This window comes from Lutra lutra, chromosome 18 (genome assembly GCF_902655055.1).
Source record: "Lutra lutra chromosome 18, mLutLut1.2, whole genome shotgun sequence".
In the NCBI taxonomy this organism is placed as follows: Eukaryota; Metazoa; Chordata; class Mammalia; order Carnivora; family Mustelidae; genus Lutra; species Lutra lutra.
This window is the reverse complement of record NC_062295.1, coordinates 37,084,287-37,102,747: the sequence shown is the minus strand read 5'-3', so window position 1 is coordinate 37,102,747 and position 18,461 is coordinate 37,084,287. Positions and strand designations below refer to the sequence as shown.

Genomic DNA, 18,461 nt, shown 5'->3' with positions numbered 1-18,461 from the left:
AGAACCTTAGGACAACGCCTGCCACGTTGTAAGCATTCAACAAATGTTTTCTCAAATGCATGGCTATTTAGTATTTCATCATGTCTCCTGGACTGGAGAATTCTTTCTTGTCCCCCAAGTCTTTGCCCGGTGCCCGCATCCAGCTGGCCATCCCTAGCAGAGGTTTCACACGGACAAGACGGGGAGAAGAACCAGGAAGGGCAGAAGTTGGATTCAGGCTATAAGGGACATTCAAAAGTTTGGATTTTGATCTGCAGTCCCTGGGGGTGCCAGGTGGTGGGGGGGGGAGCGTCACTAAAGACCAGGTAAAGAGAGGGCAGCATTTAATACTTTGTGCATTCTGACCATGGCAAAGCAAAGAAAAGGTAAAATAGTGCTCCGTCTACCATAATGCAGAAAAACACCACGTCCGAGCATCTTCTGTGGTAACGGCCTTTAGTTGTAACGGTAACAAATGTTGTCTGGGCAGCCCGCCACCTGCGTATTAGTACAGCTAGCCCATCAAATTGCAGATGCCGTAGGAAGGATGAGAAAACAGTGCCTGAAGATTCAGATCAGTGTTCGTGGGAGAGAAAGGGAAACATCTTTTTCGCAAGACTGGCTTCCCACCCAGAGACCTCGAATCAGTGCTCCCGCTCGGGGTGCGTGTATGAACTCCTCCCCAGCCCAGGCTTCAGTAATCTATATCAAAACATGCTCTTGCATTTCCAAAAAAGATTAACAGCACAAAATAGCACCAGGCGCCTGCAGGGAAAAACACTTGCTTATTTGCGTAAATATTTTACTGTGGAGAGCTTTTAGCATTTAGAGCCTGCCTTTGGGGGACGCGGCCGGCAGCCCCCTGAGCACGGTCACCCTCCCTCCCTCGCTGGCGACTCCGCACTCCCTTAAATGCCTCCAAGCTAACGTGCGGCATGTGCTCTTTAAACCCACGGGGGGCTGCCCGCACACACACCAGAGCCTCCCCCCACCTCCACCTGCCTGCCGAGGGCCTAACATTTACCCTCAGCTTATTATGGAAGGGGGTGCCAAGACTCTGCTGAGAGTAAGGATCGCAAGGGACTGTAATCCCTGTTTGCAAATACAGTTTTGATCCATTGCTGCATTTGTCTGACCCCAGCCCTCACGCGGATAAGCAGTAGAGCCAACAAGCCACACGGTGCCTGGGCTGGGCCTTCCAGAGGCCATTCTGTGGCCGTGGGCTCTCCCAACAAGTCGTGCGTGCTGGCAGGGCCGTCACCTCTCACACCCACCCACTGGGGCTACCAAGGGGGTCAGCAGCACCGTGCCCCATGGGTGGCCTTGGCTTCGGGCCCCCAAGCATCGGGCCCTAGGGACACACCACCGAACAGGCAACTCTCAGTTGGGGCCATTTCGCTCGCCCAGGATGCATGCAACTCAGGAAAGGCCTCCCACCACCCAACGGGCCGTTCGCAGCTCCCCCGGAGGGCTCCAGGTGCGGTCCACAGTCACCCCATCTGAGGAGGCAGCTGAGACCCACCCTCCCAGGAGCCACACCCCGCCCCCCAGCTGGCTCCCAGCACAAAAGCATCTTAGAACCTCCTCCTGCATCTCCCATAGCGGAAGGTTCTAGAACGGGTGTTGGGCTCGAAACACACACCCTTTCCCGATTCTGATTTTCTAGATGCGCGTTTTTTTCCATCTTCTGGGCATGTTCAGAGCTCGCGTAGTTTCGATCTTCACCTTGGATCAATGCGGCTCATACTTGGCCTTGCCCCCCGGAATGCCTGTATGATCATAATTCACCCATAACCTTACAAATCAGACTTCACTCGGGCTGTGTTTCCCTCCTGGTATTGATTCAGCTTGCCCATTCTTTCCTAACACCCAGCGCAGCCTTCTGCCCTTATGCCACGGACACCCAGCAAGTTTATGTCCCTGATGGCACTCGAGCTGTACTTACGTAACTGGCCTTTTCTACCACGACACTATCTCCCGTGACTCCCGACAAATGCAAGAACGGGTACTTGGCTGCTCCCTTCTGCCACTTGTGCACAAGCTCTCCTCTCCTGCCCGTTGAGGCTGTGACGTTGTAAGGACGTTTGAGGTTATGTTCACCAGGCCACAGAATGAGGACTGGGGGACATCACCCTGACTTGAGGGCGGATAAGAGGAACGGACATAACCCCAGGTTGAGGGACTTTCTCCCAGTAGCTCATGCAGAAGCTGGAACAAAGGCAGAGGTGATAAGCGGGGTTTCCCACAGTTGCAAAGGGGCGATGCTGGGCCTTGCTGTTCCGTGTGTTGCTTGAATCAACGCCGTGGCTGCAGGAAGTGGGCCTTGTGGGCTCCGTGCTTTGGTGGTGGAGGAGCTCAGGACATCCCGCCCTAAACACCCCCTTCCCGCTCTGTGCTGGTAGCGCCTCGGGGGGCAGGTCCTTGCGGTGCAGTATTCCAGCCAATCCAAACTCACGCTCCTGAAGGACACGAATGACGCTTTCCAGATGTGCTGAGAAGACACGAACGAAAAGCCTGCACCTGGAGTAAAATTGGTTTTGTTTCCATTTCATAAGTGTAGAAAAATTATAACAAGCAGTCCCTAAGATAGGAACAGTGACCTCAAGGTGGTGGCAGGTGCCATGTACGCCGTAGGCCCTCAGGGCCCCAGCATCGCCCCACACAACCTGGCCTGCCGTGTCCTGGAGCCCCAGGGCACTGTGCCCGAAGGCGCTCTCTGCCCCGGGGCCGGGCTCCTGGGAAAGTTGCCTGCCAGCAGCGCAGGCCCATGACAGCTGGGGTTGGGGGTCACCACCATAGCCCCTCCCATACCCCCCAAAGTGGGCAGAGCCTTAGGGGCCCAGCAGGGCAATTGCTTCCTCACGCCGTCTGTGAGCTTCCTCTGTCTCCTGGGCTCGCCTCCCTAGCAAACTCTTCACCCTGGGTTGTCTTGGAGCCGACTGGGCCCCTCAGGACTCAGGCAACAGCATCCACAGAACAGAAGGTGTCTGGTGTGGGCAGAGCCCCCTGGCTGTCTAGCCCCTGCCCCTGCATAGCCGGCTCCGTTCTCCTCTCTGGGCCGGTGTGGCCAACGGTGCCTTACGGCGGCCCATGGGATGTGACATTCAGAGGGGCCTGGGCCTCGGGCCACCTCCCATCCTGACACACGCTCTACCCCTCCTTGGTGCTCCGGGCTCCGGTGGCTGAGGGCTCTGGCATTGGGGTGGGCGGGGTGGGGGGCCATTCTTCTTGGGTTGTCATGTTCCTTCCATGCCTAGCGGCAGCTTGAACTCCAAACCCTGCTGCAGGGACCCCGAACCCACTGCCCCGACCCTATTCCTGGTGCAGGTACCCCAAGCCTCCTCCAGACAACCCCGGTTTTTCTGTCTGCATTCTGAAACAAACCATCCTTTCCAGAGGAACCCTGGCCTCGGAGTTCCTGCCTCTCGGCTGTGCTGGCATCCCCCCTGGGCACTAGATTGTGCCCCTCCACTCCCCGTTCCCAGATGCCTTGCTGTCCCTCAAAATTTCCTTGCAAATGTCCTGTGGAGTGACCAGATTATTTTCCACTTGTCTCTCTTTTCTTCAGATCATCAGAATTCTACCATTCTAGAGCAGGAAGGAGCTGGGGAAGCAGCAGGCCCTCCCCACCCCGGGCAGAACGGGGCTCTCACGCTGCTCTAATGAGTGGGAGGTGCTAATAAGTAGGGCGAGTTTTTGCTTGATTCACAGTGTAGGGCTGAAAGCTTCTACCTCCTCCCTTCTGGGTCTTACAGCTGGTCGAAGAATTAAGCTGACATAAGGTGAACAGGAGAAAAATTTAATTTTGTGTGTACAGGAGCCCCAAAGATCGGAGGCTCAAAAGTGACCAAAGCAGAGGCTGTTTTTTAATGCCTTTGAGTGAAAGAAATAGTGAATTGGTGAGGAATTGGCAAGACCAGGGGTTTGGGCTTGGGGGGTCGACTGGTGAACAGGGTTCTACAGCCACCTTGGCCCTAAACTGCCCCAGGCGGGCGACGAGGCTGCTCTCTTCCTCCTGGTGCATCGAGGGGGACTGACGTCCTGTGTTCAGGGGGACAGAGGAGGGTCTGAGCGTCCCTCCGGTGCTGGCCGTTTCTTAAGTAACTTTAATCCAAAGTAATCAAGAGGCAAAAATGGCATATTTGGGGGTGGCCTACGCTAACTCTGCTTCAGGGACTGGAAATGAGAAGCTGGGAGTTGCGCAGGGGTCGTCCGAGGTGTCGAGTAGGAGGAACGGCCTGCAGGCCACAATCTTGGGCCCCAAGGGGCCTGGACACCTCCCAAGACCTGTGCGTGCAAGGCGGGCTGTCGGCCCGCTCCAGGTGCTGGGATAGCGTGTGCAAGCAGGCGGTCCCTGCGTCTCCTTGCTCCCTCGGGCACAGCGCGTGTTCTCACACGGTGAAAACAACACCTGCTCAGCTCCTCCCACCCAGAAATCCCGTGTGCCCTTGCACGGGGCCCAAGCCCCAGACCCACGTACATCAGCCTGCTTCCAGCACAAAGCAAGTCTCTGTCTCTTTGAGGAGGGCTGGTGTCTCTTCCTCACGAGGAACGATATTCAGATGGCTGAACTCGCTGACACCGGGTCCCGCATCATTCTTGAGGTTTTAAAAATGTTATGTTTGCTCATGTTCTTCTAGGTAATGTCTGTGTCTGTCAGTGTGGCCTCTGGGCTTCATTGTAAAGGTCAGTTTGTCTTTGCAAAGTATCTTGCCTTGCTTTCTTTCTCTAGTTGAGGGAGATGCGTATGTTAATGTCACTGGTCAGTCATTAACATGCTTTTTGTTCTGGACGCAGACAACCCTCCTCCACATGCTCAGGGTGGGCGGGGAAGGAGTCGCCACCAAGGCCTCTGGCTGACACTGGTCCTACGTGAGGCTCGCTTCAGCCCCTGTGTATGGACCACATCCCCACGCAGGCAACATAGCCTTGGGACAGCGGCTGCCTTCCCCGAAAGCTTTGATCTGTCCCATGCGCCGCTTTAAATCGGCTGAGCAGGCATCGCTAGTCCCCCCCAGCCTCGCCGCAAATCCTGACAACATAAAAATAATAACACGACTCATAACAGCCGGAGAGAGGCATCCTGAGGTCAGAAGTGCTTTAAGAACGTTGATTTACATAACTTTTATAGCAGCGGGTGAGTGTCAGAGCCGAAGTTCAGAGTTAATAGCTCAGATAACAGAGCTAAACGCACAGACCAGCAGGGAAAGAAAAGCAATACTGTAAGCAATCAGCCGTGTGTGACTGACAAGCCGGGGGAGGAAGTACGCCAACGTCACCCCATTCCCAGGGTCGAGTCCGTGGGTGCTGTAGGAGGAAATAGGGACTGAGTACCTTGTGGAAATCATGACCGTCAGAGGTGAGGACGTCGTGACACTCGGGCATGGGGAGGAGAAGGGCCACAAACAGATGCAGAGACTTGTGAAGGGCCAGACCTGTGGCCGAGTGAATGCCTACCCAGGGGTGCTACCGAGGAGAGCCCGGCACGGGGCCGGATGCGGGCCCAGCTCGTGCACACTCAGGCAAGGACGAGCGTGTCTCCACAGAGGCCTCAGCGACCCTGTGCTCTCCGACGCTCCCCAGAAAGACACCCAAGAAGCTGGCAGAGCCGACCTGGCGGGCTGGGGCCTGAGCAGGAAGAGGTGTCTTTAAGCTCCTTCCTTACACTCCCGTGTTATTTGTGAGCCGATGATTTGTGAGTGTAATACAATTCAAGAGGAATGACGAAACATTGCAATAGAACATTAATGCCTTCATTAAGGGGGAAAAAAAAAAGGCAGCTTAAGGCTAGGAATTTTCCGAGATGAATGCAATTGCGAATTCCGGGACAGGAAACCCCGTTCCGGCCAGAAGGCTGACGGCCAGGGACGCAGTCTGGGCCCCGGAACACAGGCCGCTGTCAGGCAACACGCACAGAAGGCCTGAACTCAGCGTCAGCTCTGTGCCCGGCTCAATGTGGAGCACACAGCACACAGCAAAATGGACAGGTGTGGCGGGGCCGGGGTGTCCCTCCCACGTCTTGGTCCGTCCCCAGCTCCGACGGGACCGAGCAGGAGTCTGACCCATGTCTGTCTGGGTCCCGTCCCTGGCAGCTCTCGCACTCACTGCCCTTCCCCAGAGCTGCCAGACCCAGCAGGTGCGTGGGTGAGGCCCAGAGGTCTGGGGATGAAACTCCCTGGAGGCCACGTGACCAAGGACATCCAGAGCGGCAGGCAGAAGAGCTGGTGGGGATGCCGAGTCCTGCAGCCACAGAGGGTGGAGAACTGCCTACAGTCCTTCCTTTGTGATCACTTTACAACCTGGAGTGAGTGTGCCTGATGCTTAGCTGGTACTGGGCCCCAGCACCCCTTCCCTCCCCTCCCCTCCACTCGTGGTCGGCGCCCTCCCTGCGGGCCAATCCATGCCACACGGCCCCCTCAGGCAGCCTAACATGCAGAGACCCCGGGGGGCACTGAACTCCCAGAGCCTGAATCGCACTCTGGGCATGTGCTTTCAGAGCATGTGTTGGTCGCACCCCACATGTTGTCATCCCTCAGACGTACTCTGGTGTGCTGCAATGCATGGTCTCCAGCAGCCAGGACTCGGCAAGGGGACTCTCCCTTTGCTGGAGGATGGGGGCAGATGTTTTCTCTTCACAGGAACAGTATGACTCAGTAGAAAGTGGGACTGGCTCAGGGCTCCCAGCACAGCTCTGCTGGTGACTTCTTGTGTGACCTCAGGCAGACCACTTACCCTCTCTTTGCTTTGTGGCCATGTGAGGATTCGTAGGTTTCCTGTCCTGGCTGTTGTGAGGGCTCAGGGAGCCAGGAGGTCAGCAGGAGAGCCCCTTGTGGTGGCTACAGTGACCACGGTGTCCTCACCCTCAGGAGGCAAGGTGTCCAGGACTCTCCAAAGGCTTGGGACCAGCGTCCCAAGGCACCAGAGCCCCAGACGCCCCCACCTACAATGGGGCAAGGGAAAGAAAGGTGGGAGGAGGATACAGAGCTCAGCTTGGCTTCTCTGGGCTGTAGGTCATCAGTCCCTAAATAGTAAAAGACAGTCGTCTAGTAGGACACCCTGGCCAGAGGCTAGAGGGCAGCCAGTCATCCTCGGGAGGAGAAGGAACCACAGGGTCCTGCAAACAGCAGGCCTGTGAGTGGCTGTCGTTGTGAACCAGGCAGGATGTGCCCGACCCCTGGTCTGCGTGGCAATGGTGGTGACCCGTACAGTGGTCAGCAACTTGATGCTGAGTGCATGGAACCATCCCCCCCAGACACAGCCAGCCAGGTGGGGCTCCTCGTGTTGTTGGATGGATGACGAGCTGGGAGCTGGGAAGACACCCATAGGCTCGGGCCCCAGCAGAGCCAAAGAAGGTGCAAGAAGGACAGCAAAGGAGTGGGGGGCATCTCACCCGGAGAGGCGGGCAGGCAGCGTGGAGTTCCTGGGGCTTGGTCACTGGGTGGCCGTCCCACCCCCAGGAAGCCAGCAGAGCCCGAGCTGGTGGAGGACAGAGTCCAGCTCTGCTAGCCGCGTCCCCTGCCCCAGGAGGTCCTTGTGTCACCAGAGCAGGCTCGCTGTCATCCGTATTGGTGGAGGCCACCGTGCCCCACCAGCTCTGGTGTTAATCAGGGCAGAGCACAGCTGTCAGCACCAGCAGGGAGGCCAGGCTGGGGCTGACAGTCGGCGCTGCTTCTTCAGACGTGGGCAGAGGGGGTCTCGGTACAGCCTGGCTGGGTGGCTCGATCATTAATAACATCTGATCACCCATAATCTCTTGATAATCAAGGAACTTTAGGAGCCCTTCAGAGCCACAGAAGCCCCCCAGAACAGATGACATGTACCTCACTGCCTCCTCGGCAGGAGGGGGATTACATGGTGGGGAGCCCCCCAAGTCGGGGGCCATGTTGGGGTTTCCTGGGGTGTGGGCACAGAGGAGGGGCTAACAGCAGGAAACAGAGCTCCCAAACTTGGGATCTGCAGGCAGATAGGGAGGATGACCAAGAGGAAGGACATGTAACCACAGGAGAAGGGCGCCCTTGGAGGACCGTTCCAGAAGGAGGCACTGCCCTTGGCCCTGTGAGGGGAAGGACAGGCGGCGGGAGGAACGAGGAAGGACAGAAAAAGCGGGAGCACTGGGCCTGCCCCTCAGGAGCACCAGCTGGTTCCCGCCACATCCTCTGGGCAACAGCAGCCGTGGCGAAGGTGAAACTGTTGCCACATTTTGGGGGCAGAAAGGATGAAGGGGAATGAGGGTCATGGGCGCCCAGCGTTCCAAGGCTCCATCCGTCACCGCGACTTTTCCCCTTCTCAGATGCCGGTGGAGGAGGAAGGACGCCGGGGAAACAAAGAGTGGGGGGTGGCAGGAATGTGGGGGTCTGTAGGGGGGTTGATGTGACTGACACATGGCCCTCCTGCCCCACCCACAGGGTACCAGATCGCCTACCGCCTGGCCAGCAGTAGCCCCAACACGTTCACCACGGTGGAGGTGGGTGCCACTGTGAGACAGTTCACGGCCACCGAGCTGGCCCCGGAGTCTGCGTACATCTTCAGGCTGTCAGCCAAGACGAGACAAGGCTGGGGGGAGCCGCTGGAGGCCACCGTCATCACCACTGAGAAGAGAGGTAAGACCCCTCTCTCGTGGGGCTCCAGGGAGGAGAGCTGGGCCCGAGCGGGAGTCATGATCTTGCTGGGCCACGGCTTCCCGGGGCAGGCCCTGCACCGTAGCATGTCTACACAGCCTGACATTTACCGGACAGGCAGGAACGTCCCTCTCTGCTCTCAGAGAGGTTGTGTAACTGGCCCAGAGCAGGTCTGAGTCACCACATTTGAGGGCAGCTCCCCAAAGCCAGGCACCAGGTCTCTGATGTTCCGATCCACGTGCCTCACTGAGCAAGTGCTCAAAAAACACGTCTCCTACCAAGCGGTCCTGCAGAGATCTGTCTTCACGGACACCGCTTCTGTTCCAGGCTCTGGCGAGGTGCTTGTTGTACGTTGTCTTGGTTTATCCTCACCAGAGCCTGGTGAAGGAAGGGCTGTGAGCCCACGTTCTGCAGAAAAAGTGGGGCGCAGACAGAGTCAGCTATTGGCCAGGGACACAGCTGTGGGACAGTGACGTGAACACCCTCCCCAGGCCCCAGGCCACCTCTTCCCACAGCAGTGTGCTGTGGCTTCCCATGTCAGGGGATCAGCGAGCCCCTGACATGCCCTCCAGCCTCGCTCTAGGATCTGCCTCAGCAGGCTCCCTCCCCTGGGCCACCCCAACTCTAGTCCCAGACGTCTCAGGGAAGAGGACAACAGGAAGGCACTTGCTCGGAGAAATGACCTGTCCTACCTCCCATCTGGGAGTCCCCGAGCACCAGGCTCTGGAGCTATGTGACTTCAGGCAAGGCCCTTCCCCTCTCTGTGCCCTGGCACCCACCCGGTGGCCTCTTGGGAAGTACGAGGGCCAGCACTGTCCGCAGGCCTCCGGGGGCAGAGCTGGTGCAGCGCCCGCGCTCAGAGGGTGAGCCCGTGTCCCCGCGGCCGGTGCGATCGCTCTAGGACACGATCTAGAGCAGACAGTCTAAGGGAGGCATGAGTTGAATCGAAGTGCTTGAGAAACAATCCAAAGGGCCGATCTGAAACCTATAAAAGGTAGAAGGCGAAGGAGGCTGTCGGGCGTTGAGCCCTCATCATGTTCTGGCCATGTTCTGGCCACGTTCCAGGCAAAGCAGCCCACTTCTCTAATTCCCACACAAGCAGGCTAAGCAGGTGGGGAAGCTGATGCCCCACAAGGTGGAAGGGCCCACCAAGGTCCGGCTGCTGCTCGGTGGCTGCCCCGGCTAGAACGCCCAGCTGACCCTTCCAGTGGCCAATGGAGGGAAGCTGGCATCACCTGTCTGTGGCTTTGGATTTTCCAGAGGCTCCACCTTCCAGGGAAAGACCAAACCCTTCAGCCCACTGTGAGTCCCCTGACCCCAACCACTGAGCCTCAGTCCCCCAAGGATGATGACAATTGCACAGCCCCTCTGATGACAACGGTTACCTCTACTGTTAACTGGAGGACGGCAACCTGGGAGTCACCAGAGATGCCGGAGCGTGAAGCCGATGGAGAGACAGCGCGCACACTCGGGGCCCTGGCTATCAGCACAGACACTGTCTAACCTATGGTCCCGGCACAGGGTGGCAGTTGGGGGTGGGAGCTGGCCAGACAGAGGACAGGCCGCAGGAGAACCCCCTCCTGCCCAGGTCATCAGGCTCCTCCTTGTCTGGGTCATGCTCGGGGCCCTGAGTGCCTCTCCCAAAGGCTCCTGCCTTCTTCCTCAGAGTGGATGCAGCCCCAGAAGGGAATCCGGCACTTTCTAAGGCACAGGGAAAGACACAAGTTTGCTAATAGTTTGTGACTGATGAATCCAGATGGAAGCATAAACAGGCACACCTTTTAGGAGGCATCCCTGGTCCACGGCAGGTCTGCTACTGATGGGGCTGGGGGGAGGCACACCCACACCCCAGCCTGTACCCCAACCTGTGTCCCGATCACCCGCACCAGCTGCCTGGGGCCCATAGGGCTGAGGGGCTTTCTGCCAGGGCCCACTAACCCTCCCCAGCAGAGCTTTGCCCATTGCCAGATGCCCAGGACTGATGAGGGGACGCAGGCCTGTTGCTCCGGGCGAGGAGACCCGGGCAGCACGAGCGTGTGCTCCCGGAGGAACACAGACCACATCAGGGGGAAGGGCTCCCCCCACTGTCACCACAGGGCCAGCCAGCCGTCGCTGCTTTATTACCCACAACACATTCTCAACAGGATCGATAATCTTCATGATAAACAATTAAACAATTATTCCTCCCTCTGTGGACTTTCTCCGCTGCAATCGATGGGGTGAGGAGACGCGTGACGGAAACGATCCAAGCTCAGGAGCCAGGTCCCGGCCTTGTGCCCTGCACCCCCAGTCACCAGCGCTTTGGGCACAGAGCAGCGGTGACAGCCCCCGGGGGAGCTGAGTGGGACTCTGTCCGTGTTTCAGCCTCATAGTGGCTTCCAGGGAAAGGACATCAACAGGACAGATGCCCTGATCCCAAGACTGGAGGGAGAGGGTGTCTCTCAAGAGACTCCCCTGGGGACGTGTGGTCGTCGGGGAGCATGTGTGGGCTCACCCTCTCATCTGTCTGTTGTCTGCTGTCTGAGAGAGAGCAGCGCTCCGGGAGCAAGCCAGGGTCTCCCGTCAGATCCCGCTGGGGCGCGTCCAAGTTGGCCGTGGACCCGGAGTCCACTCCCTCTCCTCGGCCCTCTCTGCCCTTGCTCGCAGGGGGCCTTCTGGGAGCAGCAGCCTCTCACGTGTCCCCGCTCTGTTCTCTCTCGGTTGCAGAGCGGCCGGCGCCCCCCAGAGAGCTCCTGGTGCCACAGGCCGAAGTGACCGCGCGCAGCCTCCGGCTCCAGTGGGTCCCGGGCAGCGACGGGGCCTCCCCCATCCGCTACTTCACCGTGCAGGTGCGAGAGCTGCCCAGGGGCGAGTGGCAGACCTACTCCTCATCCGTCAGCCATGAGGCCACAGCCTGTGCTGTCGAAAGGTACCCAGGGGCAGGCGGGCCCTCCGTGGGGAGTAGAGCAGGGAATCTGGGGGCCAGAGACACACCCGGACAGCTCCCCTCTCTTCTCTAGCTCCCTGTACCAGGGACCAGGACTCCCCCTCCTGGAGCCTCTCCAGCCTCTGCCCCGGGTCCATCCTTCCAGGTCCAGCCCTGTGCAGGTGGCAGGCACGCCCCAAGCCCCAGGGAGAGAAGAGGCACAGATCACAGGGCCGGGGAGCCTGGAAGTGTGGGCTCCAGCCCCCGAGCCCCTGAGAAGCAGAAGTGTGGGGTAGGTGTGGAAGGGGTGTCACGGGCTGAGACTCGCACCTTCTCTTTGTGCTCTCTCTCCTAGTTGGCAAGGCTGGTGGCTCCCATGGCTGCTGTCATCCATTAGTGATGGCTCCTCAGGGAAATGGGAGGGGTGTCCCCACTGTACCCTGAGAACCCAGCGTTTATCCAGTTACTGAGGGATCCACCAGGCAAAGGCGGAGGGGAGCGGTACTGACCACTGCAGCTCACTCTTGGCACCTAAGGCCTCATTTGGGTCCCTTCCCGTGTTCCGACACCCCTCTACAGTAAGAGATGAGGGTACCCCCTCTCTGGGGTGAGGGACCAGGGCTACATAACCGTCTAGGCAAGGGTTCTCAGCAGTGACCTTAGACCTTGCATCCTGACCTGGGAGGTCTGGGCTGCACAGGCTCACACCACCCTGCAGAAGCCCCCCTGGGTCTCTCCGGTGAGCAGGCCCGTCCAAGGAGCCAGCCGGCATTTTCCCTGTCCTTCTCTGGCCCTGACAGTGGTCACTTTCCATGAAGCTCACATCAGGCTATGCAGGGACCACAAAGGAGCGTGGCCCACAGGCTCCAAGGATTCCAGTACCCCAGCCGCCCTGCTCACAGGGACGGGGGAGGAGGCCTAGACCCCATTTCCCAAGCTCACCAATGTTCCTCTCACCTTTCAGACAGAACACCACATACTTGTTGCCCCCCGTTCTGGGCCCTGTGCTGGGAAATCGCACCCACATTTCTCATTGAACCCGCGTGATGGCCCAGTGGGGGGCCACCCTGCCGTTTCTCTCAGCTCTGGGAGCCCGAGATCTGCCTCCAGAATGGATGGCAGTGACCAGGCTGCCATCTCAGAAGGTCATGCTAAGCAGTCCCGCTCTGTCCCCCACCTTTCTGCCAGCGCCCCTCGTACTCTTTGAACAGCAGCTACATCACCCGAGAGGCCCTGCTCTTGGCCCCTCGGAGATCTCCACTGGCTGCCCCCCCCACCTCCAGAGCCCAGAAAACCCACCCCCAGCACAACCCCAAGCCTCGGGAGGCATGGGCCAGCGTGTCCAGGTGGCTTCATGAACCACACTCGGCCACACTCTCCTCTGAAAGAGAGGAGAAAACTAAACTCCAGTGGCCTCATCTGTCCTGGGGCCTCCTGAGATCAGACGAGTGTGTGCAGGAGACTTCCCATTGGAAGTTTGCTGAGTGACAGTCTGATCTGGTGTGGGACATGCTGTGGTCAGTCTCCTCCAGGCCCCTGCGCCCATCAGCAGACACACACCGAGGGCCAGGTTCCCAGGAAAGTCACCTGCTGGGCTTCCTACTCTGAGGCGAGGGTTTGCCCTGCGTGCCCCCCCAAACAGCTCGGGTCCTGGAATGCGGGGGGGGGGGGCAGAAATGGGCCTCATGCTGGGAACTTAGCTTCCTGCTCTCTACACACCCTCCCCTTGACCTGAGACAGGGGTGGACTCTTCCAGCCGTCTGACTTGCGTACCTCACCCCTGCTGTGTGCCCCCCCAGTGGGCGGGGTGGGAATGGAGGAGCTGCCACTGGCCTCATATTCCAAAAGCGCTAGAAAACAGTGAGGTGCTAAACGCAAATGGATCAATGATGCGTCTGACACATGTCCTAAATGTAACGCGCTGAGTGAGCATAAGCGCTGAATTCAAGGAGGGGGTAGTTTCCCACACGCCAGTGCATGCCAGACACCGTGCTGATTGTTACCTGCATCCTCTCATTCACCCCTCCTGAATCCTACCCCCGTTCGTCCCTCCCTTCAGTCCTCCCTTCCTTCCCCTTTCCTCTCTTCCCCCCCCTTCCTCCCTTCCTTCCTCCCTCACTTCCTTTCCCCTTCCTTCTTCCTTCCTCCCTCCCTTCCTCCCTACCTTCTTCCTTTCTGCCTTTCTTCCCTCCCTCCCTTCCTCTCTCCCTCCCTTCCTTCCTTCCCTTCTCCCCTCCCTTCCTCCCTCCCTTCCTCTCTCCCTTCTTCCCTTCCTTCCTCCCTTCCTTCACAGATACTCACTGAGCACCTCCTGGGTACTAGGCCTTGTTCTTTGTGCTCGGGGCATAGCAGTGAAAGAGGCCACCTCGGTCTGTGTCCCTGTGGGGAAGGCAGACTGTTGTCAAGGAAGCAAACTGTTCCTTACAAATCATGGTAGGGCTGGTGAGGCGATGGACAGGCCGAGAGGACAGCACTCAGCGCACAGGCTCTTCCTGAAGCCATGTGAGCTGTGGCCAGAGGGTCCTGATGGGAAGAACAGCCAGGATTCAGTGAGTGCACTGCGTGTGTCCTAGTCTTTTCTAAGCACTTCTCAACGTCATCCACACAAACATCTCACGACCCCGTGCTCCGGTCGGCCCAAGTGAGGCGCCTGTGGCTCATCGACCTGCCCAAGGTGATGTGGGAGTCAGTGTGGGAGCAGTTTGGCTCCAGAGTGCTCACTCCTGGCAACTGCCCTGGGCTGCCTTTTCATCTGAGGAGAAGCTAATGCAAATGTGGGGCCTCAGGTGGTTGAGGCAGGAACCAAAGGAGAAAACCATGCGATTGTCACAAGAATTAGATAAAATAGCTCCTAGGAAGCTAGGAACAGATGGGAAGTTATTTGTTTTCACTTGATAAAGGATAGCTCCCCCAGAAGCTGCGAGCAAAGATCATTGTTAAGGGTGGAACTTTGGAAGCGCCCCCAGGACAGCCAGGGCCAAGGCAAGGTCGCCTGGCATGGCTTGCCCAGCTGGAACCGGGGCACAGAGAGGCCAGGAGACAGGCCTGCAGTCACGGACCAGCCGTGGCACGGAGAGCTGGCGTGGTGGAGGGCTGGAGGGAAGAGCCGACAGAGAACTAGTGCAAAATCCCGTCTTAGGCAGGAGGGCATGTGAAAACACGGAGGACGATTCTTCCAATCCTGTGTCCACAGAAGGTCATCGGTCTTTGAAAACGCAGAATTCTTCCTCTAGGCCAAGAATTCCCCAGACCCCACTTGCAAACCAGGTGGGAGTGGGGTGCTATTGGCTAACTCAGGGGGCATGGGAGCCCCCTGGTCTCCTAGAGGACCCCTCAGAGCTTCCGGTGTTCCACAGTGCTCGGTTTGAAACCCATGAGTTTCCAGGTTGGCCTGGGAGGGGGACAGAGGACTGGCTTGGAGGCAGTGAGGGTCTGCCCACCAGTAGCTGGGGGAGCAGGCAGAGTCCAGAGCCGCCCGGCTCTCCTGGTCTGGGAGATGGACACGGGCAGAGCTTTGCCCCAAACAGAGCAGCGGTCCCTGGGGCAGGGGCAGCTGTTCTCATCGGCTCCTTCGGAAGTCATGGCAAGGACAGCCAGAGGTGCCGGCCAGCCAGGGACCCAAGGAAGACCGCAGCTCATCTGCTTAGAAGACTGTCCGGTGTCTGTGTGGTACAGAGCTCAGCTCAGACCATCCACAGGGACCGGGTCGATGGAGGGAGGCAGGCAGGCCTGCGCGGTGGCCGCCAGCCGTGCGCCCGGACTGTTAGTGCCCCTCAAATCCCTTTCAGCAGGCAGTTGGGGGCGTTTCCCCTGTTTCCAATGGACAGTTGACCTTACCTCGGTCTTAGAGGCAGCCTCAAGACAGATCCTCCTCCAGTCCTGGCCAAGCCAGGGACAAGGGACTTTAATGGGGCCGGGCCTCGGTTTTCTCATCCCTGCAATGGGAATCACACTGCCTCGCCAGGCCCTGTGTGGGGACAAGGGGCAGGTGGGCCTCCACGAAGGTGCGCTTGCGAGCGGGCGAGGAATTGGCGAGGCGGACCCTGGTTTCACGCTCTGAATCATGTGAGGGCTGCGGTAATTAGCTCCTCCTGAGAAATTCTCGAGTCCCTCAGAGAGCGGTGATTTGCTTTGCAGGAGAAGCTCTAATTACAGGAAGAGCCCGGCGTAAAACAGCCACCCTTGGGCCAGGACGTTCAGCTGCTGGGGGGCAGGTGGGGAGGATAGTGCTGGCTGCCTGAGGGCCCCTCCCAGGCAGGAGCATGACTGATTCCTGGTCCCCGAGCAAGGGTCTCTTCCTCCGGGCTGCCCGCTTCCTATGGCCAGAGCATGGGGCAGGACAGGGAAGGGCTCAGGCCCTTACAGCTCATCTGTGTTTCAGGCTGAGACCCTTCACTTCCTACAAGCTGCGCCTGAAAGCGACCAATGACATCGGCGACAGTGACTTCAGTGCGGAGACGGATGCAGTGACCACGTTGCAGGACGGTGAGCCAGCTGGGACCCAGGCGGGGGTGTAGACACAGGCCCCTGGCCGACTGCCACCTTTGGACCCCGAGACAGGGGCTCCCAGGGAGAGAGGCCTTGCTTTCATCCCGAGCCAGGAAGGAGTCACCCCGGGGAGGGAGGGCGAGCAGGAGGATTCAATTAGCAGCAGACCGCTCAGAGCTCCGTACAGCCTGTGGTCCTGAAGCCGACTTCAAGGACTGGCGAGTGGAACGGAGGTTCATTTGATTGGCTTCTAAACCCCTACAATCCATTAGCATTCTAGAAATTGAATAATTTATAGGGTCATTAAAAATAAATATGGAAGGGTAGCTGCGTTTTGAGCGGTGTCCCCATTTTTCTCATTCACGAACCGCTCCACAGTTTTGCCCTTTGACGGAAGCCCAGGGAAGTGAAGGAGCTGAGATTCCCCCAAGAGCTCCAGGTGGTTCTTACCCGCCCTCCTCCACCTCAGAGGATCAGACCTGAAGATCCTTGTGAGTTTGGGGGCCAATCCTGCCAGGCCCGCTGGCAGGCCGACTTCTAGGGCAGGAGGGTCGCTCTTGCCTCGCAGATGCGGGGGTTTGGATCTTGGGCTGCAGGCCTGAGCCTTCAGCTCCCCCAACAGCATTGGAGACTGACTCACCACGTTGCCATGTTTCTCCTTTCTAAGCCGGGAGCCTGCCTTCACCAACATGAGGCCTCGGGCAAGCTGGGGACCAGCAGGAGGGGTTCAGGGGGACCCTTCCAGCTTCTGGGCCTTGAGATGCAGAGATCATGCACACCCAGGGTTCCCACTGCCGCTGGGACAGTCCCTGTAAGAAACCCTGCGGTTGTCTTTGTGGCTCGTCTTCTCGTCTTACATTTAACACAGCTGGGGTTCTATTTGGGAGAAGCACTGATGCTTAAAAGAAATCAGGAAATGCAGCAAGCTGATTTTGTTGGCGAGTCTTTGAGGAAATCGCAGGCCAGTGAGGAAGATATCACAGACTCCCTTTGCTCTTACACAGCTCGGGTTCCTGCTGAACTGGCCTGTTGGGGAAAAAAAAGGCATTTGAGGGCTTCTCCAGGTTCCCAAAGGCCTGTCTGCATCCTTTGTTACTGAAATCCTGCCTTTGGCCACACCGACCCTGTCCTCTTCCTCTTCCGAGATCTGCAGTCCCCTTGTGTCGACTGTATTGCGTTTGGGCTGGATTGTCTCCTAACAACAGATCTGCTGGGACAGAGGACAGACTCCGGGGCTGGGGGAGCCCTGGGCTGGGTGTGTGGATGGCTCACTGATAAACATTTCCTTGTTGTGGTGGCTGAGGTGTGAGACCCCCCTCAATCCAGCGTGAAATCCCGGAAAGCTGTGTAAGGGTCCAGCGTGGACCTCAGGCCAGCAGGAGGCCAGAGAGCACAGGGTAGGGGGCTCCCCAGAAGGCAGGGGGGCTGTAGGTGAGGCTGATGCCAGCACGTCCCAGGTGCTGGGTGCCCCAGCAGGTGTGGAGGAGACTCAGAGCCGGTGACCGAGAGGCTGAGTCTCGGACGGTCAGGTGGGTGCGGGGTGCGGACAAAGCCTCAGTTGTTCCACTCAGTGACTCTTGGTAAGCATCTGATACGCGGTCTCAGGACCTTAGAGTGAGCAGCCGTGAAAAAGCCAACCTAGCATGCCGGCCGGGACCGGACAGGTTCAGTGGGAGTGGAGGTAGGGAAGGCGTGTCCGAGGAGGGCCGCAGGACATTCGAATGGGGCGGGACTGTAGTTTCCAGCATGGAGGGCACAGCCATGGCCACGGGCAGAGCCAAACTGACCGTATCCCTCCAGAGAGCAGAGCCAAGCTGTCTCCGCCGCTGCCCCGAAAACAGCGGCCGTCCCTCCACCCCAGAACTCAGCCTCCCTCCCTTAGTGTCTGAAACTAAGAGCACTCAGGCCTGGATTGGCCCTTTGTCCCATTCAGAGCCTCTCTGATTTAAGTACCTCCAACAAATGATCCCTCTCCTTCAGGGAGAGCTCCTGAGAAGATGGGGGACAGCAGGAAGGCTCCCCAGGCAGGGTTCCCAAAGATAGCCAAGCGCCTTTGTATGTCCTGTGTGGGTCTGCTGGGGGCGGGGTGCAGGAGGGACAAAAGCAGGACATGATCTTGTCACGTCCATCAGGACCCAGTCCCTTTGATCTGGGCAGGAGCGGGGCTCTGCCGGTGGAGGACAACTACAGGGAAGGGAGGGAGGTGGAGGCAGGGATGCCGGCTTGCCGGCTTCCCCAGCCGCCCACCCCCTCCCCCACCCCACCAGCCGGTCCCTGGCCCTGCCTTCTCGCCAGAACCAGGAGGGAGCTGGCTCCGGCACAGCGGCCAAGTACAAGCAGAACCCGCTAATCCTCGCTTTCTCCTTTCTTGGATTCCAGTTCCGGGAGAGCCTCCAAGTTTCATCTCGGTGACACCGCACACCACCTCCTCTGTCCTGATCCAGTGGCGGGTAAGGCCCGGGAAGGGCAGG

At 58.6% G+C, this 18,461-nt stretch overlaps 1 protein-coding gene across 2 annotated transcripts in view; it reads left to right on the top strand.

The window, feature by feature from the left end:
- The window catches only part of SDK1 (sidekick cell adhesion molecule 1), an 888,974-nt gene that overhangs the window by 797,020 nt on the left and 73,493 nt on the right, over window positions 1-18,461 (top strand). For both annotated transcript variants that reach the window (XM_047713403.1, XM_047713402.1), the window contains exons 29-32: window positions 8,385-8,579; window positions 11,304-11,505; window positions 15,884-15,987; window positions 18,370-18,440. In XM_047713403.1, the coding sequence (XP_047569359.1) occupies window positions 8,385-8,579; window positions 11,304-11,505; window positions 15,884-15,987; window positions 18,370-18,440 (572 nt within the window). The remainder of the gene's footprint in view (window positions 1-8,384; window positions 8,580-11,303; window positions 11,506-15,883; window positions 15,988-18,369; window positions 18,441-18,461) is intronic.